The following is a 26,793-nucleotide window of genomic DNA, read 5'->3' as shown; positions in this document are numbered from 1 at the left end:
GCTTGCTACTCCTCCTGGATGGAATGCAATCACATGGTTAATTACCAATATCTTAATGGGTTTCATTCCCAGAGAGTTCATCAGTACCCATTAATCTTTTGCTCCCTTACATCAGTATCCTAATTCTCCATACCCAATAGATTTCCTTTGGTACTGACAAGGAGAATTTGTTTAACAATCAGAACTTTTTAAAATTTGACTCAAGAATGAGATTGTAAGGAGAAATTAGAAGCCAGTCGCTCTTAGGAGTTAAAGGGTCAAATTTCATACTTCTGGGTGGGAAGGGCAAATTTTATGGTTGAAGAACACAACATTATTACAGCTATTATGATAATGAAAATAAAGGAAAAAACTAGACAAGAACAAACATTTAATTGTAATTTACACCTATTTCAAATATATAAATGTAAATTATATTTGTAATGAATTGTTTTGTAATCTCCATTTTGCTAGGGAAGTGTTGGAGAACCAGGAAATTCTGGCAAAAATGGACAAAAAGGAGAACGGGTATAGTATTATGACAAATTTTGTTCAGTTTGAAAATGAAATAACTTTGATTGACTAGTGTTTTGGCTTTTATTCATTTATTTAATGTTTGAGAAAGTGTCCAGTATACTTATATTTTGTGTTCTCTCTTTTCTTTACCTTCAGGGACCTGATGGTATTGCTGGAGAGGATGGTCTAGCTGGTCCAAGGGTGGGTGTCTTGTGTTACTTTGTTTATTGTTTTGAATTGATATCAATGGCAGTTGTCATAAGACTGTATAATTGCTTTTAATTTGTCAGTGAAGTCTCAACCCCAGCCAAGCCCAAATTATTGTTTTGGGGTTTACTTTCTGCAATTTTGTTGATAAACTTCTTGTATATCACATTTCCAGTCCTTTTTGGAAAAATTCAGAATAATTTAAATTTTACCCTCAGGCTTGTTGGGAAATTAGGTTGAAGGTTGAAGAATGATTGATAGCCTGAACATTGTTTACAGCTATTTACATGTGAGGATCAAGTTGTTGTCAGCGTCTGAGTCTTGTGACCCATCTTGCAAGAATTTTTCCTGGTGGTTTCTGGAACATGGAGTGATAGGGAGTATTTTTAAAAATTCTCCCCTGGATGAAATGCCAATCCAGTTTACTCTGCAGCATTTTTTCAAATTTTCTTGACAGTGAGAGTAATTAACCCTTATAAAGAATTCAATTCAGAAAGTTTGCCAGAGTGGACCTGTTCATGGGACTTTCTTTTCTTTCATTGTACTTGTGTGTTATAATGAATTGGATGGCTGCATGTTACTGACTGACACTTTTGTATCCAGGGAGCTCCTGGGGCACCTGGTGATCCAGGAGGTGATGGAAGAGATGGTGAAAAGGTTAGAAAAAAAATCCCTAATATGTGGCCTATTCCTATCTTGCATGTGTTATTCAATAAGAATAAATATGCTTAGTTAGAAATAGTTATTATCTGGAGGTATCCTTTTATGGGTTAAGGGAAGTGTAACTTGTATTCTCATTTGATAAGAGTTCAATGACAACCTGCTTGAGTTTTAAGGCTGACCCACCTAAAGGATTTTGTTCTTGGTTTACGCCTGAAGGACAAAGTCCAAGAGCAGAGCACCATATGTTAATGGTTAACTCTCTATGATTCACTTCTGAGGGCTGAAGTTTTTATTTTGGAGCATGAACTTGGGGCAGATTGAGAAATCTTTAAAACAACTCTTTATGTTTGTTCTAATATGAAGCAATCTCTGGCAGTGTTCACTGTCTTGTAATTTAATTGTTGTGTAAAGTGAAGCTTGAGCATGCTTCAGGTGGAAAACCTTACTTGAATAGTGGCCTTAAAACTTTTATGCATGTTCTGTAGATAATACCTGTTCTTTTGTGATTGTATATGGCTAGGCTATGAAACTTTAACTTTGTTATCTGAACCTTCATAGGGTGCAAGAGGAAAAGACGGTGAACCTGGCAAAGCAGGACCACCAGTAAGTGTTAAAATACCATTTCATGGGAAAAGAGTGGGGTCTATCGGGAACAACTGCTAGCAAAAGTTGGCCACTTCTAGACCGAGTATGCTACCAGTAGTGATTTGAATTATTAGTTGCCTTCCTACCCACTGACAAGCACACTCTTTTAAACTGAAATGATTTTCACCCCTAGTTGAATATTTGCCCCTTTTACAGACCCTCAAAATAAGATAACTGCACTGGATGCAATGTCAGACAATTACTTCAACCCTTCAATCAGCAGTCATGGGGCTTGTGGAGAAGGGTTGTTGCCCCCCCCTGAGCCTTGTAGTTTTTTTTTATTAAGTGTGGAAGACCAAGTGATGTATAGTTTATTGATGGCCTCATAATTTTTTAGATCAAAGTGAACCTTAATTATTAAGGGTTGTTTGATGTTTATCAATCTAACAGGGACCTCCAGGACCTAACGGTGGCATTGGAGTTTCTGGCCAAAAGGGAGAACAGGTGGGTACATGGAGGGGAGGGTACTTTGCTATAACTGTTTTGATTACAACCATGGGAAGAGTAGGATTCATCACAAAAACTGCCCTGAATTGATTCAATACTGTTAGTGTGAGCAGATATGTAAGAAGAATTCCTGCTCATCCTATGCTTAAGAACTGTTACAGTTCATGAGTGTTAAGAAAAGGCTAAACAAGGGGAACCATTAATTTAAAAAAAAAATTACCTTTTGAGACTATTATGTATAACAATTTAAAGCTTCAAGATCCCCCTTCCTCTGGCCATCTGCTCGTGAAGGTGAACTTTCTACCCTTAAACACTTTGATTTTAAAAGATAAAACATGTTTATTCAGCTGGAAAGATTTGACTGTTCTGGTTCAAATTCCCCATGCCATCCAGGAAAGGTTCAAATTTCCCACTTGCTCAATAAAAACCATTACAGGTTTCAACATGGAGAGAAGGCCAGAAATGCTACATACTGCCTAGTCATTGATTTTAAAGAAATGAGTCTTTTTCAATATTTCATATTTTAGGGTGCACCGGGCAAGGCTGGAGGATCTGGTCCTCCTGGCTCAAGAGGCCCTCCGGTATGGTCTCTCTATGTGTTATTTCTCAAATATGTCTGTAAACTGACTAAGAAATGCCATGTAGCATGTAAACTTTATAGCCTTTATAATGAATGTAATGCTGCAAACATTGACCATCTTCTCTCCCTTTACCTGTAACTCCAAAGATCTGATCAGCATATATTCTCCCTTTGACTTGCTATACTTATCCAAGTAAATCAGTTTGGGGAATTTTGATAAAGATAGCATCCTCTCACTTTGCATGAAGAATTTACTCATTTAAAACACCTATGAGGGTTAAAAAGGTGAATATTAAGTATTCATTGTGTGATGTGAAAAAAAAATTGAAATTGTCAGTTTTTCTTTCCTATTTCATCCTTTTCATGTATTTCTTTAACAGAAAGTTACACAATTTAGTTCCCATAGAAATTCTGGCCTTCTTGAGCAGCAAAAGCTTTTATATCTTTGCACAACATACTGTGAATTCACTTTATACAAGTTTCCACCATTATATACACAGAATATTGCAGGTGGTTTTTTTAATAGATTCACACTGAGCTTACCTTTTACTTTAACTGTATGGTGGTCCATTTAAAGGTTTTGACATTCATCTAGATATGTTGTCCATTTGAACTGAAAAATAGCAGATAACAGGTTATTCAAATCAATATAAGATGTCTTACCAGCTCAACCTAAACCTGAACAAACTAATTACTCAACTTTATGCATTACCCCATGAAATATGCAGTTGGAAAATGGATCCTCTTTCTACAGGACAATTTCTTATCCAGTCCATCACACCTATCCATATTACATAGCACCTTTAAATCCATCATGAACCACTTCTTAACACTACAGTTTCCCCCACTTCTCAGTGAAGGAAAAATGTGTTAATGTTAACTTTGTCATTTCATATGTGACGTTATTCTTTGTTTATTGTACCTGTTTTGTCTTTTTGCTTAAGGGTGCTTCTGGTGAATATGGTGCAATGGGGGAGCAAGGAACACCAGGAGCTGATGTGAGTACCATACATGATAAAATTAGAAAGACTGCAAATTGTTTTTTATAATGTCAACAAAGGGTTATGCTGTTTTTATTACAAGATTTGATCAGTTAAGACTGCAGAGAAAGTAACTCTAACATTCCAGGGTAGGTGAGTTCCCCGATTCACTTAAGTTAATGATCCATCTTCCTGCATTTCTTGAGGGCCAGTTACAATGTTGCTTTTAACTCATAAAGTTTTTATAAAATTACTATCAGAAAAAAATGCATCTCTCTCTATATATATATATGCTTTCATGTCCAAATTGAGCACTCTACTAGGATGAGTCATTGCTGCTAGCATTATGCATGCTCACTAGTTTTTCTAGTTTGAGCACTCTGGCATGGCTTAGATGATCCCACATGTGTGAGATCACTTGGGGTAGATATATGGCCTTACCTCCATTCTAGTATCAGCACTACACTGATGAGGCCCAGAAGGCCGAAACAGTACTGTCTGCAGTTAGTTATATATATATATATTTTTTTTTTACTTTTTTTTTTTACAGGGAACACCAGGTTTAAGAGGTTTTCCAGGCCAAACTGGTGCACGAGGTTTAGCTGTAAGTAGATATGTTTCCCCTTGTTTTCATTTGCATATAGTGTTTACCACAGGGTATTCCCTATGATTTAAATATTAGAATATAGATCCAATGTTAAATGTGTACTGTGTGGTATATTCTGAAATAAATTGTAACTAATGATGCTCCTTGCCTGTTGTTGTTTACAGGGAGCCCAAGGTGAACCTGGACCAGCTGGACCACCAGGCCCTGATGGAAAGAAGGTAAATAAAATGCTAAATTAATCTTTCCAAGAAATAGCTAAACAGTAAAGTCCACTGAAATACAGTTGAGGCATAGCTTATTTTACACTGGCACATGAGCCAATCAAAAAGCTTCTCATTGCACTCTTGGACAAAACAAGCTGTTGAAAATTTGTTATTTTATCTTTCATCAGGGACCACCTGGAGAGAGGGGACAAGATGGAATACCTGGAGACCCTGTTAGTAATGATTACTGTTATTAAGACAAATGACATGTAGTATGATTTAACCTTACTTCAGATCATTCATTGGAATGCATCAAGTAGCTGTTTACAAGTAGACTGTATGATGTATATGAAACATTTGTTGCTTTTTTGCAGGGCGATGCTGGACCTCCAGGTGAAACAGGCCCTCAGGGTGAATCGGTATGTGGTTACTTAGAGAAGATAATTATGTTGCTAGTTGTACATTCATTTTAAAGGCATTTATGTTGTGTCTCTGAAGGTTGAACTAATCCATAAGACATAACTTTTCTGACTCTGAATTTCACACTTACAAGATCATCAGACAGATTTTAATGAAAAGTATACCTCACTTAGTTCAAATATATACAGTGGTTGGTCAGTTAGTGAATCTATTGTAATCTAAGGTGGATGTTTATTAAGGAGTATTTGTTCTCAATTTCCAAATGCTGCCAGGAGAATGTATTCATTTTAGAGCAATCTGATACTGGTAAAAAAGAGATTTGGATCTGAAATTATTTCTTTTATCTTCAGGGCATCAAAGGAGAAAAAGGCAAACCAGGGGAGAATGGATTAGATGGAACACCTGTGAGTTTTTATTGCTGGGGGATAAATAAAATATTTAAGATGTAGCATGAAGTGAAAGTTAACAGAAAGGACAACAGATGTTACAGCTTTACTTTGATTCAGTTTTATTCTGACATTAAAGTACACTATGCTTACATATTTCCTTGATTCTGAAAGCCTTACACAAGAACATGCTTCACAAATCCTCTATAAGTGAGTACACACACACAAAGACACCTTTTTCACTCTTAATTTCTGGGCCTGGTAGTACCCTGAAAAAGACGAGAAGCAGCAACCATTTCATCACTAAAAAATCTATACAATTTCTCAAGATATGCCTTTTTCACTAAAACTAACGTATAGTACTCCGGAGTCCCCCCTTTGTATTGTATTGATTTTCAAAAACTAACATCATATTCTTGTTGTGTAGGGAGAACGTGGTGAAAGAGGACCAGAAGGTCCCCAGGGTAACTCTGGTGCAGCAGTAAGTTGATGACAGGAGGTTTCTATTTATTTTATATGTCAGTTATTACGCATGTTTGTACAGCCAGTAGAGATTTAAAGCTGTTTTTGTAGCCAAAATATTTTTATATTTATTACCAAGGTTGTTTGTAAGTTGCATGAGTAGATGAAAGTTTAGATTTGTAGTTTCTAAGACTTAACAACCATTTTGACTTGTTTTGCTTGAATTTTACGTCAAATATCTGAGTCCATTTCAGAAGTGAAACTCACCAGAGTAGCAATGAAAACTGCTATATTTTGTCGTAGACTGGCACTAAGCATCCTGTGACCAAGCAGATCGAGGTCCCATAGTTGTCAGCTTTTACAAACACGCTAGAAAAAGAGAAACAAGAATTATAACTTAATTAGATAACAATTTTTCATTTCCTTAGGGTCCTCCAGGTCGCCCTGGAGTACCAGGGTCCCCTGGAAGCAAGGGAGACAGGGTAAGATTTCTGTTTTTATGAACTTTTATCATAAGGGAGAATGGGAAGGACATTTCATAAAATAATGGTCCGCAGTAAAGGAGACTTTTTTAAAATAACTGTTAAAATGAAGTCCAACAGGAAGGCGTGTTGGGTGTGATAGCTATTTGATTTAAGTTCTACAATTTGGGAGACTGCGTTAGGTATCTGTATAGGGAGAGAGGGGATTTCTTTTTATCTTAGTATTACAGTAACTCCTTCTTTTATCCAATGATCAGTCTCCGTATTAATTACAATGTATAGTTTTTATGCCAAGCCGTAACTATTGCATCACTCAAAAAACATGTAAGAAGGCAGAGCACTGGCTGCATTGTATTGAAATGATAGTTGCTTAAAACATTTTGATTTTGCTGTAGGGTGACACAGGTCCTCAAGGAGGCCGAGGAAACACAGGAAGAGACGGCAAGAGGGTATGAAATACCATTTCAAACTAGATACATAAACAAGACGATGTTGTGTAAACCTTTTGGCTGGTTTTTTTTTTAAGAATTTGTGGATTGCAAACTTACGTTTTATCAGAATTTCAAACTCCTGTTCAAGGAAAATACCAAACAACTTTTACATCCTTCTATCAAATAGGGAACTCTGCTCGCAGATCAAGCATCAGTTTGTGTACTTATATCGTGGTAATTTAGTGTTAACAACTGAGTTGAAAACGTAAATTGGCCACCGTAAATTGTTAAAAAGCTGACGCTCGAAACGTGAGCCTTTTAACTCTTTACGGTGGTCAATTTACGTTTCCAACTCAGTTGTTAACACTAAATTACCCTGTTATATTCTCCCACCGACGCAGCACCACAGTTTCTTTAGAAACTCGCCCCCTTTATTTATATCGCGGTTCTGTTCTGCTCGGTTAAGAAAGTTGGAGAGAAGGTTTCTGTCTTGGTATAAATGTTGTACTGCTTACAGAGGAAATGTGAATGATTATTCTCAGTAACAATTCCGGTTATCTGATCCACAAATATATGGGATGAATAGTTTAACTTTTACTAAAACGAGTTAATGCTAATGATCACTTATTGTTTTTTTCTCAGGGATATGCTGGAACCCCAGGTCCCCCAGGAGCGCCTGGAGAACGAGGAACAAGAGTATGTACCACCGCTTTTATCAGCGTTTTGCTTTATTTTTTTATTTTTTTTATTTCCAACATCATTTTGAAGAATGCTCTATCACCTTTTAGTCTCCCTAGCAGTTTTTCACGAGGGATGTCGCTCTACTCTCCTCTCATTGTTGGGTGGAGTATTGCAAAAAATCCCAGAGAACAGCTGAGGGGAAAACTGATCCTCTTGCGTGAAGTTTTAGCGTCACTTTCAAGGAAAATTCCAGAGAGGAATCAAGTTACCTTTGCACAACAAAAATCTTTGTTAAAAGAGTGTCTCCTCCACTCAACAATTTATCTGATTTCTTTTTTCAAGGGTGCCCCCGGAATCTTTGGCACACCAGGCGGTGATGGCGACTCAGGATTAGCTGTGAGTATTTATTTCTTTTTACCTATTTCCAGTGGAAGGGGGGGGGGGAGGGAATGAAAGAAAAATGAAAAGTTTTGTGGGCTTAAAACCTGATCTCAGACTGAAAGAATTATTTAGCACTGTGGTATTTTAACTTCATCTTGCAACTTGTAGCATATTCAAACAAGTTTTTAAGACACTCTTGACATCAAACAATGAAGAGCGCACATTTCCGTCGCACACATTCTACTAACGGCTTCCAGTGTACAAATGTTCTCATTATAAGGGAGTGTAATTTGAGTAAGACTCGATGATAATTTTTCTGGTTGGTCTATCATTAATCGAAAGTTTAGTCAATAAGTTGTAATTGTTTATTTATTCATTATTTATTAAATTGCCAACTATTAATTTCTGCAGGGCCCTCGTGGAGCCCCAGGAACGCCAGGATCTGCTGGTGAGAATGGAGCAGATGTAAGTTGGAAGATCTTCCACTTATTTGTCATTCCTATTTTTATCGTGAACCTCCGTGCAGGATGTGAGGGGGCTGGGCGTTATTATCGTGAGACCACTCACCTCTCACCACTGCAGCTTACAATCTGAGATAAATTGTTTTGGAAAATTCGTAAAAGCATCGCATTTGACTTCAACAAGCTTCTTTGGCTTTTCTTTGTTTACGCAAAATTCTATGGAGCTAGGGAAGGGCAGGATCCACAACAAGCAAAAGTGTCGAACCCTCATATCTAAGGTTACAAGTTTGATTCCCAAATCTTTGCATTCATGCGGTTTAAGTCCGTGCTCTCACGGTTATTCCTTTGAGATTATTGTTTAGGCCAACCATAAGCTCCCATATTTACAATTGCTTGATCAAATTATCAAGGTTCCACTTTCTCGAAGACAGTGCAGTCGAATTTTATGCCCACATACTCGAACATTCAAGGCATATTTATCAGTTTCCACAACAGTGTCCTTTTGCTTAATTCTACTTTAAGTGTAGACTCCCCGTTGATTAGTGTTAAGCGCTGTAAATAAAATGTGGCGCTTCAAACATGGCTAAAATCTGGACTTTCTTCTTTGAAGTTTAGCCGCTGTACACCACTTTAATATAAGGTTAATTTTTATTTATTGATTTATTTGTTAAGTTATTTTACTTTCTTATTTTCAAAGGGTCCAACAGGACCTCCTGGACCTCCCGGGCCAATGGGTGAACAAGGTGAACAGGTTGGTAGAAAAATTATATACTTTTTCCAAACAATTCCAGTAGCCAGGATTCTGATTTCTCGTCTTTTACTTTCCTGTAATCTTAGAGTCTCTTGATCTGCTAAGAAAAGGTAGCATGACTTGCTGTGACTAGCTACAAAAATGAAATTTATTGAATTTAATGTTGTCACTTTTATAGTAAACGCAATTGTCATACATCTGAAGAATTTATTTTTTCGTAATGAGTTGTTGTGGCTACTGCCTCCCATAGGAGGCGAAGCCACATATGTTTACAAGATGAGTGAGTTTAACAATTCCGATCTTGACCCAATTTTGACCTGATGTTTCCCAGTGCTACTTATTGTTTGTTTCTGAGTATCTTAATATTTCCAAATTCGCGCTCGATACTCAGTTGAGTTCTCTGCTTTATTTATTTCTGGCCTAAAGCCACTAGCGTACTATGTTTTCAGTTCTTGCCGTGACACCACGGAAGAGCAATGGATAAAACACTGGCCCCAGTCCATGTAGGAAACAGTAGTCTCAAAAACGGAATTGCAATAAAATAATAAATTCTTTGTGATAAACAGGCGAAATTAAATGAAGCATAGGTAATCATTGTTGGAGTCCAGAGGATAAGGCAACCATAAGGCTTTCGATCTAGCCCATTTGAATTATTATTTTGTTTCTAATGTTATCATCATTCTTATTGTTAATAGTATTATTTGTTGCTATGTAATTATTGTTGAATTTCAATTAGACATTGTATTCTCGAATCATCTTTCTCTTGTGTACCCTAAACAGGGTACTCATAAATATGTGAGATGCGACAGGTTTTCTGTTTTGCATGTGAGACAAATATTCTGAACACTACCTACCGTCATTATACAACCTCTAGTTCTTTTCAATGCTATAAAAATTGTGCTATACCAGTAGCCACATGCAGTCTTTGACGGTCTGTTTTTTTACTTTTGTAGGGATCTCCTGGGGATAGTGGCGAACCTGGGCCTGATGGTGATGTTGGGCCAATTGTAAGTCTGAATCTTGTTTTGAATTTAGAGGAATAAAAAATGAAAAGTCTTCAATTGAATTGCAAAAGTAATCGAGGCCTGCAAAGGCTTTGCGCGCCGGTCACTCGGCTGAGTTTTTCACACACCTCAGTCCTTTTGTTCGTTTTCGCTATGATCCCTTCTAGTCGGCTCTCTAGTGATATTTTCCTTTTTCCCGGTAGGTCATTTGTCTTGGTTTAATAATACTCTGTTTTTACTGTATGGTTTATTTTTAGATGCCACGCAGGTGAATAACGGTTAGAGAGTACTTTTTACCTCCGAACAGTCGAAAAGACGAAATTGCCTGTCAAGAGTTAAATTTCGAACCATTTTTCGGTATTCTGATAGAAAAAAATTTTTTTGCTTTGTTTCGCTATGTACTAAACATTCATTCACCTCAGTGTCGGTGAAGGTGGTGGATATGTGCACTGTGTCTTATTCTGTGAAGCCAGTCGCCCAAAATATGGCGTAACTTTAAAAAAGTATGCTGTCCCAAATGTGATTGACATGCACCTTTGGCCTCGAATATCAATACATCTTCTAGCAGGCGAGTGACAAGAGTATGAAAACATGTCAGCTGGAGATGAAGTAATCTCACGAGATCTTAAAGACCTAATTACCTAATTAAAAAAGAAATGACGAGCGGTTTCAAGGATAAATTTTGGCTATTAAATCAGTAACAAACACAATAGCTAATGTTGCCTTCTCTTGGTATAGGGACCCCCTGGATCTCCTGGACAGCCGGGAACCGCTGGTTCCATCGGAAGACCTGTAAGTTAACATTTATTTGTTAGAAGACATAAACTGGCGTAATACGCATAACAAGCGCCCGCGAGCTTTAGGTCGTCCACACGCAGCGTGCACGATTATCGCGCGTGAAAGAGAGAGACAGAATGTTTAGATAGAGAGTCACATTTTGATGTTTTTTGTGCGCAAGTTGATTATTGCGCTATGCCTTTGTGATGGTGATTTTTTAGCCATTTATTTTTCGAAGATTTTTTTTCTTATAACCAATGGTGAACATTTTGCTCATAACGAGCTGAGGCTCTTTGTATTGTACATATGTGTGTACCAAGAGGTGCTTAGATCCTTCATGCATACGTGGAATTTTTTCTACTCGTTTTTACTTGCTATTTGTCATAAATAGGGTTCCTCTGGACCACCCGGAGAAGGTGGATCTCCAGGACCTATCGGACTTCTCGTAAGTAATTCATTACTTGCTTAAGAAGGGGCGTGTTTAGGCTGCCTTGTTCCCTTGTCCCATGTTTTGACGCATGATTGAGAACTGCTCTGATTGATTTGTACTCACTTGTTAGGGACCGGAGGGACCACCAGGTCCAGATGGCGAGAGAGGACTGGACGGCCCAAAGGTATGGTTGTAGTCAATGTTTGGCAGCTATTTAAAGAAAAAAACTAAGGCTGATAGTCGTAGTCTGTTCTTGAACCCAACATACATGCAACAAACGTGCTAACTCATACATTGTTAAAGAACTCAGTTTTAATGCAGTTTTTTAAATGAAGCAGAGCAACTGTAATGTTGTACATCTGCACGTAAAAATTGAAACTCAACGCACAAACAGATTCCATTCAAGCGGCAATTTTTGTGTGACCTACTCACTTAGGTGTTAATCACCCAAGCTAATTAATTTAGGAACTCGCTTAGTGTAGAAGACACAGTTGACGTAAGACAAAAGGGAGCAAAAATACAAAAAACGAAGAAAGCAAGGAAAACTCAAGGTTAATGAGACGGTGCTCCATTGGGACGTATCATGTGTCTCTGTCGTAATTTATTTGTTGTCTTTCCTTCTTAGGGTGATCCGGGTGAGCCTGGTGCCGACGGCAAGCAAGGTTTAGCTGGTCAATCTGTGAGTCTTCCTACCAGCAGTTATCATTTTCATTCAAAGCGTTTCTTTCCATAGTTTTTATTAATGTGTAAGGTCATTCTTAAGAGATCAAGCTGTTCTTGCTGGATTGTCTCCTATTTTTCATAGCATGCCACGGAATCAGGAACAAACTTTCCTCCGATTCCTGGAGGGATACTTGTCCAGCGTAAATAACCATCATCTCTCTCCCCCCCCCCCTCCCCCCAAGTTTCCTTGAAAGTTTGTAGCGTTTAGTTGACGAAGAAATTGATGTTTTAAGAACCTTTACACCAATAAGAATTACGCAGCCCTCGTTTCAGTGTTACTCTACAAAATTAACTACCGTTAAGGCTTGGAGTAGTGATAAAGCGAAGACATAGGCTTTGGTTAAATTGTGTTTTATGTTACTTAAGTAAAGTAGTTATTATTTATTATGACAGAAATCTTTGCCGAAACTTTCTTAGTGTATATTAAAAACATTGTGGTAGACAAAACACGAATACAGAAATCCAAGTCAGGATAAAGTGACGTAAAGCACACAACGAACGGTTATGAACGGTTTCTTTGATTTTGTAACAGTATGTCGTACTCTGAAAGTTTACCACAAACGGTGTGGACAATTCCCCTTTGCAATTCTGTATCGTTATGGACAAGTTTACTCTGAGGTTATTTTTTCTCGGTGTTAACAGGGTCAAGATGGACGACCTGGAGCTCGAGGAAAACCAGGAGAAACAGGCAGGCGGGTGAGGATCGAGCTGATTATTTTTAATTACTCAAAATGAATCACTATTAGATTCAATGTAAACAAACAAGACCACTTGAAAATACGCTTCAGTTTTTATCACGCGCCAAGACTTCATTATCTGGACAAAAAGGAAAGTGAACCACTAGTGAGTACTGCTCGCCACTTGACTGTAATTCCCAGTAAAGTAAGAACTATCTTGTGCAGCTTTTAATGAACATTAACACATAGAAATTGCTTCCAGGTCAGGCACTAGGGTTACGTTCTTTGACTTTAACGTTAGGTCCACTTAAAACAGCATAATAAACAGTACCACACGGGAAAACTACTCTTTCGTTTTCATTTGATGGTCACACAGTGGGATTTTGCTCGTTTCCTTAAAAATTATCCACCTTGTACCGTGCGATAATCAGTGCCATTTGAAAGGCCGCTTATGAATTAAATATGAAAAGTGACCTGGTGCTGTTCCAAACTCGCTTACAAGATGCAGTAAATTGTTCTATCAGTCACACTTGTCTGTTATTTTTTTCTCCAGGGACCTCCAGGCCCTCCTGGTCCTCCTGGGCCAAGAGGAGATGCGGGGTCATCAGTAAGTATATTTCTTTATTCTGATTGGCTGAGAGAAATGGAGCTTGGAAGTAACTCTGACTTTGTCTTCCCTTTGTCGTTTCCAGCGTTGAAGGAATTAAAGCTGAATAACGAATTGCAATAAATAATTCACTAAAAATTCAAACGAAATTGAAGTTAGCGTATCTTAAAATCCATCCGACCGAGATTAACTCCGGTTTCAAAGCATGAAGTAGGTATGGTTACTTCCCAAGGGTGTATGCTTAATCCAATGCAGTTTATTACTATTATTATTATTTTCAAACATGCAGTTATTTCTTTCCGTAGGGAGGAGAAGGTGCTCGTGGTCCTCAAGGACCTCCTGGCAGCAAAGGACCACGGGTAAGTTTCACCCTGAAAGTGAAGATTTGTTCGATTTTATTCCCGACAAAAGAGAAAAGATTAAATATCCTATGACGATTTGCGCCAAAATATCATCAATCGCCTTCAAAGGTTGTTATTTTCTGCCTTTGCGCGATGAACTCTGGTAGACAATTCCAATCCTACTTTTCTATCCAGACAAATGGAGAGAAGAACCGAATTTCATCCCGGTTTCAATAACATGAAGTGACAAGAAGTATTAGAACTTCCATCCCCCACACCCCTGCGCTAAAAAGGATGCTTGTCCATCGCAAGGTTGCCCCCAGAATCTTGGTGAGGTTTCGTGGTACCTACCTATACGCCTTGATGGTGCTGTGATTGTGTGTGTATGGGGGGGGGGGAAGGCAATGTGAAAGGCAATTCGTGTGGGGGAAGGCACTGTGAAAGGCAAGTGGCGCTCTTACCACTAGGGCTTTGTATTCAGTGTTTGTTTATTTACTCGCGTTCCTTCGGATTTAGGGAGAAGCTGGTGAACCAGGTCAGAACGGAGTCGATGGTTCGCCAGGAGAAGGGGTCTGTTATCCTCTCAGTTATTATTATAATATATAACTAATGAGTCTGATATTTTCTTGTTATCATCATTATCATCATTATCATCATTATCATCATTATCATCATTATCATCATTATCATCATTATCATCATTATCATCATTATCATCATCGCCATTCTTATTATTATGAAGTTTGCCTTCATCACATGCCCTAACGAGGCATAGTGGCCAGGCCCATTCTCGGGTCAAGGGTTGTAATGGAGTAGTAGTCTTTTTATAGGATATTGCTTGTCTTATAGGATGGTGGAAGTAATGTAATATTCAGTAGTTCTTGTATTTTCACGTTATCCTGAATGTATTTATTGTATATCTCCATTCGTTTCTTAACGAGTCTCAGGGTCTGCAATCATCATTGGTACTGATGTGGCTTTCATAACTCGTTTCTTTTGATCTTAATATCAAAGTCTTAATATTTAACCAGTCTTTTAGTAACCTTATCTAAGGTGTCCGTGTCAGTCGGGATGGATATCTCGATTAGTAGTCTACTTTTTTATTTTTGTTCTTGATGACGAAGTCCGGTCGGAGCATGTCTCTAGATCTGTCTGTGCTGGAATTCCCCTTAGATTGTGGTATTATTCTACTCTGATACAATAATCACTTGTCTGTTCCAGGCGTTCAGGTATTAAAGGAAATGCGATAATAAACAGAAGAGGAGGAATGAAAAAAATGTTGGGGTTAGGTCGCTTAAGAAGCACCGTACTTTAACCGACCCGACCCGACCCGACCCGACCCGACCCGACCCGACCCAAAATTTTTCACTTCTGCGCTACTATTGCGCCGTAGGCTATTTTGCTCCGTTTAACGAACTGAACGCTTTGAAATAATTAGGCTAAATAATTACTTTCTTTTATTATTATCGTCATCTTAATTATAATTGTTGTTATTATTAATATTATTATCGTCAAAGGTTTTTACATGACTGATATTTTTTTCATGCTTTGTTTTAGGGTCGCCCAGGACCTCCGGGCTCTCGGGGAAAACCTGGATTCCCTGGCACAGATGTAAGTTGCAATGTTCAAATTGTACTTTGTTTTCAATATTTTCTCTCATTTTATCGATTCATTTCCATCCCTGTATAGTCTTGGTGACCATTTTCAGTACCCTCACCGATTTTCTATTTTTTATTGTTCCGAGGAGCGATTGTTTTTTACTATATGTACTCTGTTGTATTTTAGGGAACGCCTGGTCAAGCCGGTGCCCCGGGTAACCCGGGTGCGCGCGGAGAAAAGGTAAAAACTATTCTCAGGAGTTTTACTAGTTTGTAAATTAATTTGTAAACGAGGAGCCTATAATTTACGATAGCAGTGTTCGAGTAAATATTAAAATCGTCTTCAACAGGCAATGGACATCACCAAAAAAATCTATACAACATCGTCGAGCGCTATTGTTGTAAAGTAAATCCAGCGTATACAAACTATTTTGACATGGACTAAATAATCTTGAATACCGGAGTAGCTGTAATCAAGCTCAAAGATGAGACTAAAAATTTTCATAAAAAAGGAATTGAATTTCTTTGGATTTGTGAAGAGTTTAAAACTGCATGTACGTTTAGGATAGTAAATACTCGGGCCCATCAGCTTCATGGAGTAATTTTATCGCGCTTTTGTCGTTTCGATAGAGTTATTCAGATCAGAGTTGATCTGCTTCTTTGATTTGCCGATTTGTTTACCAAGTGATGTCGTCATACCCTAGGGTAATAGAGGATTCTCGGGGCTTGATGGAGATGATGGTGCACCAGGACCTCGCGGAGGACCTGGGCAGAGAGGTTCCATGGGAGACCGTGGACCAGTTGGAAGACAGGTACATTTTCCGTCGTCATGTGATGACGTAAACTCATTTGGAGACGTTTGAAGTATGATTATGTTATTTTGTCTGGTTGATTATCAAGTAGAAGTTGATAGGGGAGGAACAGTTTCAGAAATAACTTGTTATCTTGATTGATTGAGTTATTTCGCTAGAAAATATTTACAATGTTCATATGAGAATAATACAATCATTATCTCATTCCTGGCGAGGAAGCCTAGGGGCTGTGCCTGTGAGTCCCCCCCCCCTCCCCCCTCCCAACTAAGACCAAAAGGACAGTTTTCGTGTGTGGGCTTTTATTAACGTAACATAGTTAAGATTGAAAAGTCAAAAAAAAGCCAAAAAAATAGTTTAAAAGTCCACAAAAAATACAAAAAACATGGGCACCAAAAGCAAGCGAGCAGACACAAAAAACAACTTAAACCACTCTTATGGTGAAAAAGGTAATGTGCTTGTTGCATCTGAGCCGATTCCATTTTAAACCAGTTTTAATCAGTGATTTTTGTCTTTAGGGCGCTCCAGGCGAGAATGGCCCAGACGGTGAACGAGGACTTGGTGGTAGTTCTGTAAGTATGCTATTTAGTGTAAACAACAGTTTTGCTTTCTTCACCACTTCTAACTCTGACTGTATGGTGCCTGCTCCTGTTCTAGGGACCGATAGGAGCGAAAGGAGTTCGTGGACTCCAGGGAAGCAAGGGAGAGAAGGTATGGACTTCCAAGAGTGCCTTAACTTATGTGATAAGCAAAGCTTTCTATTTTACCGTGTGCACGATGCCATGAGCGCTAAGACACGCTGATGGTGAATGAACTCCCAAAACTGACCGAAATTTTCAACTCCCTACCATACGTAGATCTGTAACATTTATTTGAATAGCCAAACATTTGTGATTACACGTCACTAGGATTAAGGCAAAAACAATAACACCATTTTGAAGCCTTAAAAAGAAAAAAATGACAAAGGATCGATCTCTTATGAAAATATCATATTTTATTGTCAGGGTGTACGTGGTATGCAGGGCTCGCCTGGACGCTTAGGTCTCCAAGGCCGACTGGTAAGCAAGACTTCATAAAAAAGATGATAAAAGTAATAATGATAATAATAATAATAGTAATAATAATAGTATTAACAATGATAATAACAATAATAATAATAATAATTAAAATCGTCATTATTATTATTATTATTACAAGTTGAAGGTTTATTAGACAGTACTATCGTTATTGTTATTAGTATTATTACTATTATTATTACTCTTATCATTATTATCATTTTTTTCCCCTTAACTTTGGAATGGGCTTAACTCCATCAAGGGCAGCCACTCAAATAGAGTAACAGAAACGCAGCTATTTGCACAGAAACAGTTGCATAATGGCAGTCACACAGAGCCATTCATAGAAACGCAGTTACTTGCACAAAAACAGTCACATAAGGGTAGTTACACAAAGCAAGTCACAGAAACGCAGCCACCTGCACAAAAACAGTCAAACAAGGGTAGTCCACCCAAAGCCAGTTACGTAAACGTAGCAACTTTCACAAAATAGTCAGACAAGGGCAGTCACAAAAATAGACTCACGCTCACGCAGCTACTTCCAAAAAAACCGTCACAAAAGGGCAGTTACACAAAGCCAGTCACGCAAACACAGCCAATTGCACAAAGAGAGGCACACAAGGGCAGTCACACAAATCCAGTCACGTAAACGCAGTTAAATCCACAAGAACAGTCACACGAGGGCAGTAGCACAAATCTGGTCACGTAATTGCGGCTCACTGCGCAAAAGCAGTCACACGAGAAGTAGTATCAGAGAGGTAGTCCCACTGTATCTTGTTAGTATCATCAAACGAGAGTTTGAGGTAGACTGTTCACAGACCTATTTTCTCTTCGATCGTCGTTTAGACTGCAAGTGAAATTAGGGCCCTCTGGTATATAAATAAACGGTTTTGGAAAGGCCAGCGGAGAGCAAGGGGTTTCTATTTGCTAAACTCTTCTCACTTTGACGAAACATCTCGTCTTCAGCACTGCTCATTATTTGGTAACCATGACGACCAGATAAGGGATAATTGATTGTGTTTCTTCTTTTTATCAGGGAAAGCCAGGAATCCCAGGCTTCAACGGAGATTCAGGACCACCAGGAACCACGGTTTGTATAATGATCAAAAATCTCAATCTGTTGTCGTGGTATCAGAAAACAAACACTGAGTTGTCACAAAGTTACTCGTCCGTTTCTCTTTTGTTCAGAGCTGGCTCTAAGAAGACAAATCCTTATTTCCCAAACTCTGTCTCCCATCTCCTTGCTTTATATTTTTCTGTGTGTGGCTTGTTAGCTCACTTGGTAGAGCACTTCACTCAGTTGGTAGAGCACTGGTTTCAAATCACGTGCAGGCCTGAATTTTTATTGGGCCTTTTTTCTCTTCTGCTTAAGTGGTGTTCATTTCTGTTGAGATCGTTTTCTTACTCATTTCTTAATCTGCAGCTCACAGATATAATTTCATATTAAGAGTTATAAAGTGCAAAATAATGCTTTCGTTCTACTTGTAACACGAAGCAAATCATAAGAATTATTCCTTTCTTATTTTAGGGAGACCCAGGCCCTCCTGGTGAACCCGGACAGGATGGTTTCCAGGGCCTACCGGTGAGTTGCTAATTTCATTGTTTTATTGTTGTTGTGTGTCAAAATGAGGAGTGAAAACTGAAATCCAAGACCTCTGGAGTCATTCTGAGTAATTAAGATAGTTTCTCGCGAGCATTGCTTTTCTTTTTGTCATTAATTCAATCAGAAATATTGGATTTCTGTGTTTTGTTCGTAGGGCCCAAATGGAGCCAAAGGAGCTAGAGGAAGACCGGTGGGTCTCACACCTTTTTTATTCTCTTCACTAAAAGAAAAAGCATTGATTCTCGTTCTTCGCTGAGTCTTCCTCTGCAGCAGAGGTTGAATCAAGTGTTGTATTTGATAAAAGTCTTAACCAGTCTGTAGCGTAAATTGCCCAAAACCAAACAGAGACTGTCCGGGAACAAATATCCAAGCATATTTTCGCGCCTTATAGAGGCTATTTTTATGAGTACCACAACAAGAACTTGGCTTGATTTTGACTACAAAAAAGCCTTGTTTTGTTGCTAGTAGCACTCTCAATCATTCGTGTATGATCTTGATTGTGCGAATAACAAATTATTCAATAAATGTCATTTGAATATTAATAGTGGTCGCCATAGATTTTAGGGAAACAGCTTATAATACTTTCCTCTCACAGGATGTTTCTCTAGAGTTTATTTTGTTTAGGAGAAATCACTTAATGTTACCTTATTTATTTAAAATCGAAAATGTTTTGATATCTCTCTATGTTTTTATCTTCTTATGTTCCTGTTTTTTTATTTTCTTAACAGGGCCCAAGGGGATTCGGGGTAAGATAAATATTATCTTAACTGATCGGTTAAATGATGGTTTCAAAAACATTTGGAGAAAATTTTACAGGAAAGTCTTTCGTTTCGCAGATGCTATGCTATATGCAACCTTATTTTCACTGCGAAACCCATAGCACGTTGAATTGACCTGTCAGTCGTTAATTGACCAATCACAATAGGGTTCGGGACTCGTTAACGAATAACAAACCCTAAACTAATTATCGTTCGGGTTAGTTCTCTTGCCTTATTTCTTTGATACATATTCCTTACCGCAAATAATTTCTTTTTGCACTGTTTACCGAGTTTCATAAAAGGCTCGGCCTCTCTTGTGGTCCTGCCTCAACATGAAGAAGCACGGAGAACAAGTCGTGATTATTGTGGTGACCCTAAATTTTGTAAATCTGTCGTAAATCCAATCGAAATAAGCGTAGAAGTTTTTCATTTTTCACGACGAAAGTTGACACTAATCCTCGTGAATTTTGTGTGTGTGTGTGTCCATTTTAATCGTATCCTCTTTTTCCCGACAGGGAACACCAGGGAAACAGGTAAGTTATTCTCAACGATTTTCAGTGCACTACGTAGTGTTGCTTAGTTTCTGTTAACTTTTAATGGTCAATTTCAAGTAAATACTTAGTTCAACGTACACTTTTTCGTAATCTTCTTTTGCAACACGTCAATGCTCATTTCATAGTGTATTGCTGTTTCTCATACAGGGATCCCCGGGACCTCCAGGAGAACGTGTAAGTGCTAAGAATTAGCAATTTGTAAGGAGGAGTATTTAGGATTTGGCGTAAAGTCTTTAAGAGAATTCATCAAACAACGCAGTTTTGGCTAAAATATGCAGTCAGCGACATGAATGAGCAGGGAAACAGAAAGTTGGTGCTTAAGAAGCGCGGGAAACACGAAGCTAGGAACAGGCGCGGGAAAAAATGGAACCAGAGACATGCGCGGGAAAACTGGTATCCAGGGTTAAGCGGCACTGAAGCAAAGGCACTCGCCCCCACTTTATTTCATTTTTTTCTTCCATTATAAACCGTAAACAAATCGTACAAAAGCTTTTATGGTGAATTAACGCGAAGAGCGAGTGAAATAAGCGCCTACCAAAACTGGGGACAGTCTATGTGCCGGTGAACCTGCTAAGTTGTGGCATCTCTAGAACCTCTATATAATTGTCTTTTCCAAAAGCAATGTAGCGGAGAGTAATAAGAGCTGTTGTAATTGTTAGGGTGAACCTGGCTATCCAGCTCCCAGACAAATACGTACGAGCGTTGGTGGTCCACCCAAGGGTCCAGGCGGCCCCGGACCAGGACCTATTGAGGAGGAGACTGAGGAAGAATCGCCTGAAGGAAGGGTACGTCCAGCTGGAATGATTGACTGACTGAGGGACTTGCTGACTGACTGATTGCTTGATGATTTATTGAATAATTTACTGTGGGACTGATTGATTGATGATGGATTGGTGAACATCTAATTGATTGAATGACTGATTGACTGACTGACTGACTGACTGACTGACTGACTGACTGACTGACTGACTGACTGACGGAACAAACGATTGAATAAACTTTTGAGAGCTTGAATGACTGAATGTATGAGCAATCAATAAATATGCGTTGATTAAGTAAAAGAAAAAAGGCTTTTCGATTTGGTTTGTGTTGTTGCAATATCCATCTTACTTTTGCTGACATGAGATTAACCTTTTTTTGTTTAATTACTTGTCCGCAGAAACGACGATCAGCTGTATCCGAGGTGTGTAACTTGCCAAGATCATTTCTTGCATTTAGATTCTGTGATGAAAGATTAGATTAGATTTGATTTGTGACTGGTTAGTCTTGTGAGATTTTCCTCGGACTTGAGTCAGGCATGTATATGATTTAAGATAAACAATGAGATAAGATTTTCCTCACTTCCCTTCTAGCTCCTTTCTTCTTTCTTTCTTTCCTTTTCTTTTCCTTTTTCCCTTTTTTCCTAAATGCTGCTGTTAGATTTAAAGATATCTCCGCAAAAGGGCCGTGAGAATATAACATAAAAATGGGCAGTTTGCTTTTCTTCTCTTTTGTCCTTCAAACTTTCCCCTGTGCGTCTTTTTAGCAATTAAATAATGAGCTTTCGAGTCCTTTTGCGTGATGATTCGCCCTCATCGACGGTCACGCATAGAGGTCGAGAGCGAATAATGTAATTGTTTTAGTGTAAATGTGATAGTTGTTATTATACAGTTATTATTATTATTATTATTATTATTATTATTATTATTATTGTTAGTGTTATATTAAAGCAAATCTATACTGTCATTAGGAGATGCAAGTTTTGGACCGTATCGCCGAGCTTTCCCAGAAGATGTATGATGTGGAACACCGTGACAATTCACGGTATTTCCCTGCCAAAACTTGTAGAGATCTTCAGCTGTGTCACTCTGGTATTAGACTCAAAGATGGTGAGGAAGGCTTACATATCCCTCTCAAGATTTGATGGCTAAGTTTTTTACATCTTTGAAGCAAAACAATTTTATTTTCCAATGTTAACTCCAGGCAATTAAGATAGTATTCACAAAAATCATCGTTTAGATAAAGTTTGGTTAAAATCAAAATGGTTTAAAACGTGATTGGATTTTTGTGTAGTTAACAGGTCTTAACTTTTTCTTTATCCATTTTCTAATGTATGACGAGTACAGTTATACACGCTTTTTTTTCTGATTTGATTCAGGCGAATATGATATCGACCCCAATGGTGGATCTCCAAATGACCAGATCACTGTACACTGTAATTTTACCAACCAAGCTACTTGCATCAGGCCTAAAATGACAAAGGTTTGTGACAAAATTCTGCGTGGGTCTCGTCTAGAGGAGGTTCAAATCTAAAAGAACATAAAAGTCACTTGTACGAGCTAGCGATTGGTTCAAGTTTTAGCTGTCTCTGATAGGTTCAATTTAAGCTGTATCTGATTGGTTCAATTTTAGCTGTATCTGATAGGTTCAATTTTAGCTTTGTCAGATAGGTTCAATTTTAGATGTTTTGATTGGTTCAAGTTTTAGCTGTATCTGATTGGTTCAAATTTAAGCTCTATCTGATTGATTCAAGTTAAAGCTTTATCTGATTGGTTCAGGCATTAGTTTTCTCTGATTGGTTCAAGTTTTAGCTTTCTCTGATTGGTTCAAGTTTTAGCTGTATCTGATTTGTTCAAGTTAAAGCTGTATCTGACTAATTCACGTTTTAGCTGTATCTGATTGATTTGAGTTTTAGCTCTATGTAATTGGTTTCAGCTGTATTTGATTCAGTACATGTGTAAGTTGTATACGATTGGTTCAAGTTTAAGCTGTATCTGATTGGATCATTGAGCACGTGGTTTCTCAACCGATTGCGGCGCCAATCTTTTACTTGTATATGTTTGTGTTTTAGATTCCCAAGAGTACCTGGAAAACCCAAGTAGATCCTAGGATGAAAGTCGCATGGTTTTCTGAGGACCTAAATAATGAGAACAAGGTTAGTTTACGATCTGGAATAAAGTCATTTGACGAGAATCCCATTGAAAATCCAAGAATCAAATATGTCAGTATAGCAAACAGGTTTAAACTGCCTCAGAGACGTTCCTCTTAAGACATTAAGGTGAAATCATTTCATGATCTGAATTACAAAGAAAATAAGCGTGGTTGGGAACTTAACTTTCGGTTTAAAAACACTTAACGAAAGAAAAAACCATCAAAAAACTGGATAGACTTGCAGTATTAAATCGCAAAGTTTCGGGCGTCGCCACCGTACATTTCTATAGTTCATATCATACATATAATCAGTACCGACGTCAAGAGAAATAATCCAATTTGCAGGAAGGAACAGCCTTCTCCGATATCAGGCAAATATCTAGGCAAACGACAGGATTCTTTATTAATAAACAAACTCTCCTTGTCTGCACCTGGTATTCATCGTTGTATGTTTATTTCCACTAGATTGAATACGATATTGATGACATCCAACTGTACCATCTACAACTGCGTAGTAACCACGCCCAACAGGAGTTCACCTTCAAATGTAAAAACTCGGTGGCCTGGTACGACCAAAGCGCCCGCACTTTTAAGAAAGCGGTTAAATTTGAGGGTGTGAACGGCCACGAGTTTAGCTCCAAATCCAAATCAAAGAAAGCCATGATCAAGGTTCCCAATGACGGTTGCAAGGTAAGAATTCTCCAACCTGACTTTTCATCATTTGATTATAGCTTATATAACATGTTATGAAAAAGGCTTTTCGACATTCGACAAGTCACACACATATTATTCACTGACATACAACCATCTTGCACAGAATATTATGAAAGGAGTACCAAACGAAAAAAACTGTTAGATAACTTTTATTTGGATTGTCCCACGATGAGGTTTAATCCCCAGTTAAAGGGAGAGAACCATCCTCTTATGCTCAGTGAACAGTATCACTTGAAAGTAATGCTCACTAGCTTTTACTGAAAGGTCATAAAAGAAAGGTTTCGTTCAGAAACAAAAAAGGTTAGAACCGCCTAAAGGAGCTGAGTAGTTTATGAGCACCACAAGATATTATCTTGTAACACACTAGTTCTTTTTTTTTCTAAGATGGGTGAAATTTTACCTTAAACATTTTTTTAACTTAACCTTTTATAACTATAGAGTCTTAATTAAAATAGGTGATTGTTTTTAGACCCTTCTGGTTTTTATGAAAGCGTTTTTCTTGTATGTAGAGGAGAGGTCACCTCCCGACCCATCTCTCTCCTCTCTCCACCATCTCTGACTCTCCTCTTCTACCTGTTACAACGAAGCCGTGCATTTCGGTGATTTACTGAGTTAAAAAATTTTACGTTAGTCTCCCGTTTTCCGCCCTCGTCGTTCCCGCTTTCCACCCTTTCTCCTCTCGTCTCCCGAACTTATCCCCTCCTCAACCCCACTACCCTCTCTTTCCCTGAACTCCTCACCTGTAGACTGAAGTAGTTCGACAGTATTAAGAAAGTCATCATTTTATTTTCTCTTTCATTCATCTTTTCCTTCTCACCTGAGGGCGTTTTCTTTTTTTGTCAGGTGAAGGATGGATCTCAACGCAGCACCCAATTTGTTGTTACAACCACACAAGCCTCCCGGTTGCCGATTGTTGACTTTGCTGCGTACGATTTAGCTGGAGAACTAGAAGTTGAAATTGGTGAAGTTTGTTTCTGGTGAACTATGTATAATAACTAGGGATCGTCCCGCCATATTTTATTAAATAAAACTGGACCTCAGCTTGACGACTGTGGATGGCGACTGACTTTTTTTAGCGATATTAGCTTCGTTTTGCGAAGGAAAGATTCTTTATGAATAAATGTTGTAGCGCGTTTTAGAGAGAACTTGTGCATTGTTATGTTGTGTAGACTCCCATAAGAGTCATCTGTAGTAAATAAAAGATTAATGAGGCGGGAAATTGTTAGAAGAAAAGTTTTTAAATATTCAGTTCAGATCAAAGATTGATTGTAATACCAAACAATACCAAGCGTATTCGTTGTGTTGTAAGCCCCAATTTCTAACAACTGGTTAGATTGTAAACACAAGTAAAATGTGCTACCAAGAAACAAGGTTTCTCAGTGAAAGTTCTTATCGTCGTCTTAATTTATAGCCCATAGATTCAACAGCAACCAGCACAACTGGAAGTGTTTCTATATTTGAGTTTCGTTAGTTTTCAGTTTTATCATAACTTGTATGGACGAGATTTTTTTTGCAATACATTTGAAATTGACATTAAATTCTTTCAAGGACGAATGACTCAGTATATTTTAAAAGTGCTTACAGAGAATGTTTGCAATGTGCATATTATTATGAGCACATTGCGATGGTCTCGATAAACCGGCAAAGCTTTGTTGGTGTTATGCGATAAAGGTTTATCTCAACAAAGTGCCCTGAAAAAACAGTTTAAATGAAACTACATTGCGAATTGGAAACGTGGGTTGAATAACCTCAGTTTTCTTCATTTCCGACCGACTTCCCTGGTAAATTGTGGCGCCGATATAACGAAGGAGCTAAGGATTCCACACGCTGTTTATCCCAGCGTTAAATGAACGAGACTACTGTGTGGCTTTGATGGTTCAGTGCGGTTAAATTGATCCGTACTGAGCACACTAAGCATAAGCGTTTGTTTCTGTCTATGTAAAAAAAAAAATACTTGAAAAAAGCCAATTATCTTGTTGGTCCTCTGTCAAGGCAGCATACACGTTCATTACGTTCAGCATTCCCTTGAAATTAGTTGGCATACGGTGCACAGCGACGTGATAAATCAAGCTCCCATTTGGTATGAGCTATAGACCTGTTTTTTTTTTGGTCAATATTTTTAATTATTGTATGACTGGCTCAACGCATGGGCAAGATGAAGCGGATCTTGTTTTCTAATTGGCTAAACGACGGACCAATCATGTCTGCTTCATTGCCCGCTTCAATATCGTGAACAGAGCCTGTTGCTGGTTGACATTCGTCGTAATTTCCAGGCAGCTTAAATATTTTTACGAAAAGTATGTTTTCCCACAGTTTTGTCAGAAACAAGGTCTAGCGCGCTCTTCGAGGAAGTCAAATTAGGGAAGACCACGGCGATTTTGGAGAGTTTATACAGAAATACTTTGTGGTAATCTTCTTGCCATACAATAAAATCCGGCTCTCTGTTGCCTTTTTTAGCAACCTTGAACCGCAAGAACTGAAGAACGAGAATTAAAGCTATTAAACAATTATTTTGACCTCGCGCTTGGGCAATAACACATTTATCACATAGCTTCCTGTCAAGATGACATTTGAAACCTTAAGGAGCTTATTTTAAATTTTATGACTTGCCTGTGGATTGCTGGAAAATTAAGTTTGTCAGTGGAAAACTTAACGCTTGATAGGAACGAAAATAATCTGTAAAGAGACAACAACAAGAAAAAATTGAAATATTTTCGATTAAATGCTTCGGATACTGTGACAAATGATAGAAAAAACTGTTCATAAAAGACTAAAGATTCTTTGCTCGGCCAATTTTCTCACATGCGTATACAGTTCAAGAAATGCTCAAAGTTAAGATATCTTGATGGCTCAGGAAAATTCAGTGAACTATATTCGCCGTCACAGGTACTTGAGGTTGTTACATAACTCGTCCATCTTTCCGTTTCAAGGGTTTTCGTTGCTGTTGAAAA

General features: G+C 38.2%; 1 protein-coding gene across 1 annotated transcript in view; it reads left to right on the top strand.

Annotated features, from left to right (window-relative positions):
* LOC131791631 (collagen alpha-1(III) chain) overlaps positions 1-25,061 on the top strand; it is a 39,998-nt gene extending 14,937 nt beyond the window's left edge. The window contains exons 23-69 of the mRNA XM_066173044.1: positions 454-507; positions 652-696; positions 1,306-1,359; positions 1,924-1,968; positions 2,401-2,454; positions 2,985-3,038; positions 3,982-4,035; positions 4,568-4,621; positions 4,789-4,842; positions 5,016-5,060; positions 5,202-5,246; positions 5,598-5,651; positions 6,061-6,114; positions 6,524-6,577; positions 6,973-7,026; positions 7,651-7,704; positions 8,032-8,085; positions 8,482-8,535; positions 9,229-9,282; positions 10,236-10,289; positions 11,025-11,078; positions 11,455-11,508; positions 11,624-11,677; positions 12,119-12,172; positions 12,859-12,912; positions 13,447-13,500; positions 13,806-13,859; positions 14,358-14,411; positions 15,399-15,452; positions 15,627-15,680; positions 16,144-16,251; positions 16,767-16,820; positions 16,906-16,959; positions 17,253-17,306; positions 18,340-18,393; positions 18,832-18,885; positions 19,061-19,096; positions 19,635-19,652; positions 20,180-20,197; positions 20,366-20,392; positions 20,878-21,003; positions 21,378-21,401; positions 21,948-22,086; positions 22,356-22,459; positions 23,049-23,132; positions 23,594-23,818; positions 24,686-25,061. Of these exons, the coding sequence (XP_066029141.1) occupies positions 454-507; positions 652-696; positions 1,306-1,359; positions 1,924-1,968; positions 2,401-2,454; positions 2,985-3,038; positions 3,982-4,035; positions 4,568-4,621; positions 4,789-4,842; positions 5,016-5,060; positions 5,202-5,246; positions 5,598-5,651; positions 6,061-6,114; positions 6,524-6,577; positions 6,973-7,026; positions 7,651-7,704; positions 8,032-8,085; positions 8,482-8,535; positions 9,229-9,282; positions 10,236-10,289; positions 11,025-11,078; positions 11,455-11,508; positions 11,624-11,677; positions 12,119-12,172; positions 12,859-12,912; positions 13,447-13,500; positions 13,806-13,859; positions 14,358-14,411; positions 15,399-15,452; positions 15,627-15,680; positions 16,144-16,251; positions 16,767-16,820; positions 16,906-16,959; positions 17,253-17,306; positions 18,340-18,393; positions 18,832-18,885; positions 19,061-19,096; positions 19,635-19,652; positions 20,180-20,197; positions 20,366-20,392; positions 20,878-21,003; positions 21,378-21,401; positions 21,948-22,086; positions 22,356-22,459; positions 23,049-23,132; positions 23,594-23,818; positions 24,686-24,823 (2,901 nt within the window). The 3' untranslated portion in view covers positions 24,824-25,061. The remainder of the gene's footprint in view (positions 1-453; positions 508-651; positions 697-1,305; positions 1,360-1,923; positions 1,969-2,400; positions 2,455-2,984; positions 3,039-3,981; positions 4,036-4,567; positions 4,622-4,788; positions 4,843-5,015; positions 5,061-5,201; positions 5,247-5,597; positions 5,652-6,060; positions 6,115-6,523; positions 6,578-6,972; positions 7,027-7,650; positions 7,705-8,031; positions 8,086-8,481; positions 8,536-9,228; positions 9,283-10,235; positions 10,290-11,024; positions 11,079-11,454; positions 11,509-11,623; positions 11,678-12,118; positions 12,173-12,858; positions 12,913-13,446; positions 13,501-13,805; positions 13,860-14,357; positions 14,412-15,398; positions 15,453-15,626; positions 15,681-16,143; positions 16,252-16,766; positions 16,821-16,905; positions 16,960-17,252; positions 17,307-18,339; positions 18,394-18,831; positions 18,886-19,060; positions 19,097-19,634; positions 19,653-20,179; positions 20,198-20,365; positions 20,393-20,877; positions 21,004-21,377; positions 21,402-21,947; positions 22,087-22,355; positions 22,460-23,048; positions 23,133-23,593; positions 23,819-24,685) is intronic.
* The last annotated feature ends 1,732 nt before the right edge of the window (positions 25,062-26,793 follow it).

This window comes from Pocillopora verrucosa, chromosome 10, assembly GCF_036669915.1.
Source record: "Pocillopora verrucosa isolate sample1 chromosome 10, ASM3666991v2, whole genome shotgun sequence".
Lineage (NCBI taxonomy): Eukaryota > Metazoa > Cnidaria > Anthozoa > Scleractinia > Pocilloporidae > Pocillopora > Pocillopora verrucosa.
The sequence above is the reverse complement of the archived record's forward strand: the minus strand, read 5'-3'. Positions and strand labels throughout refer to the sequence as shown.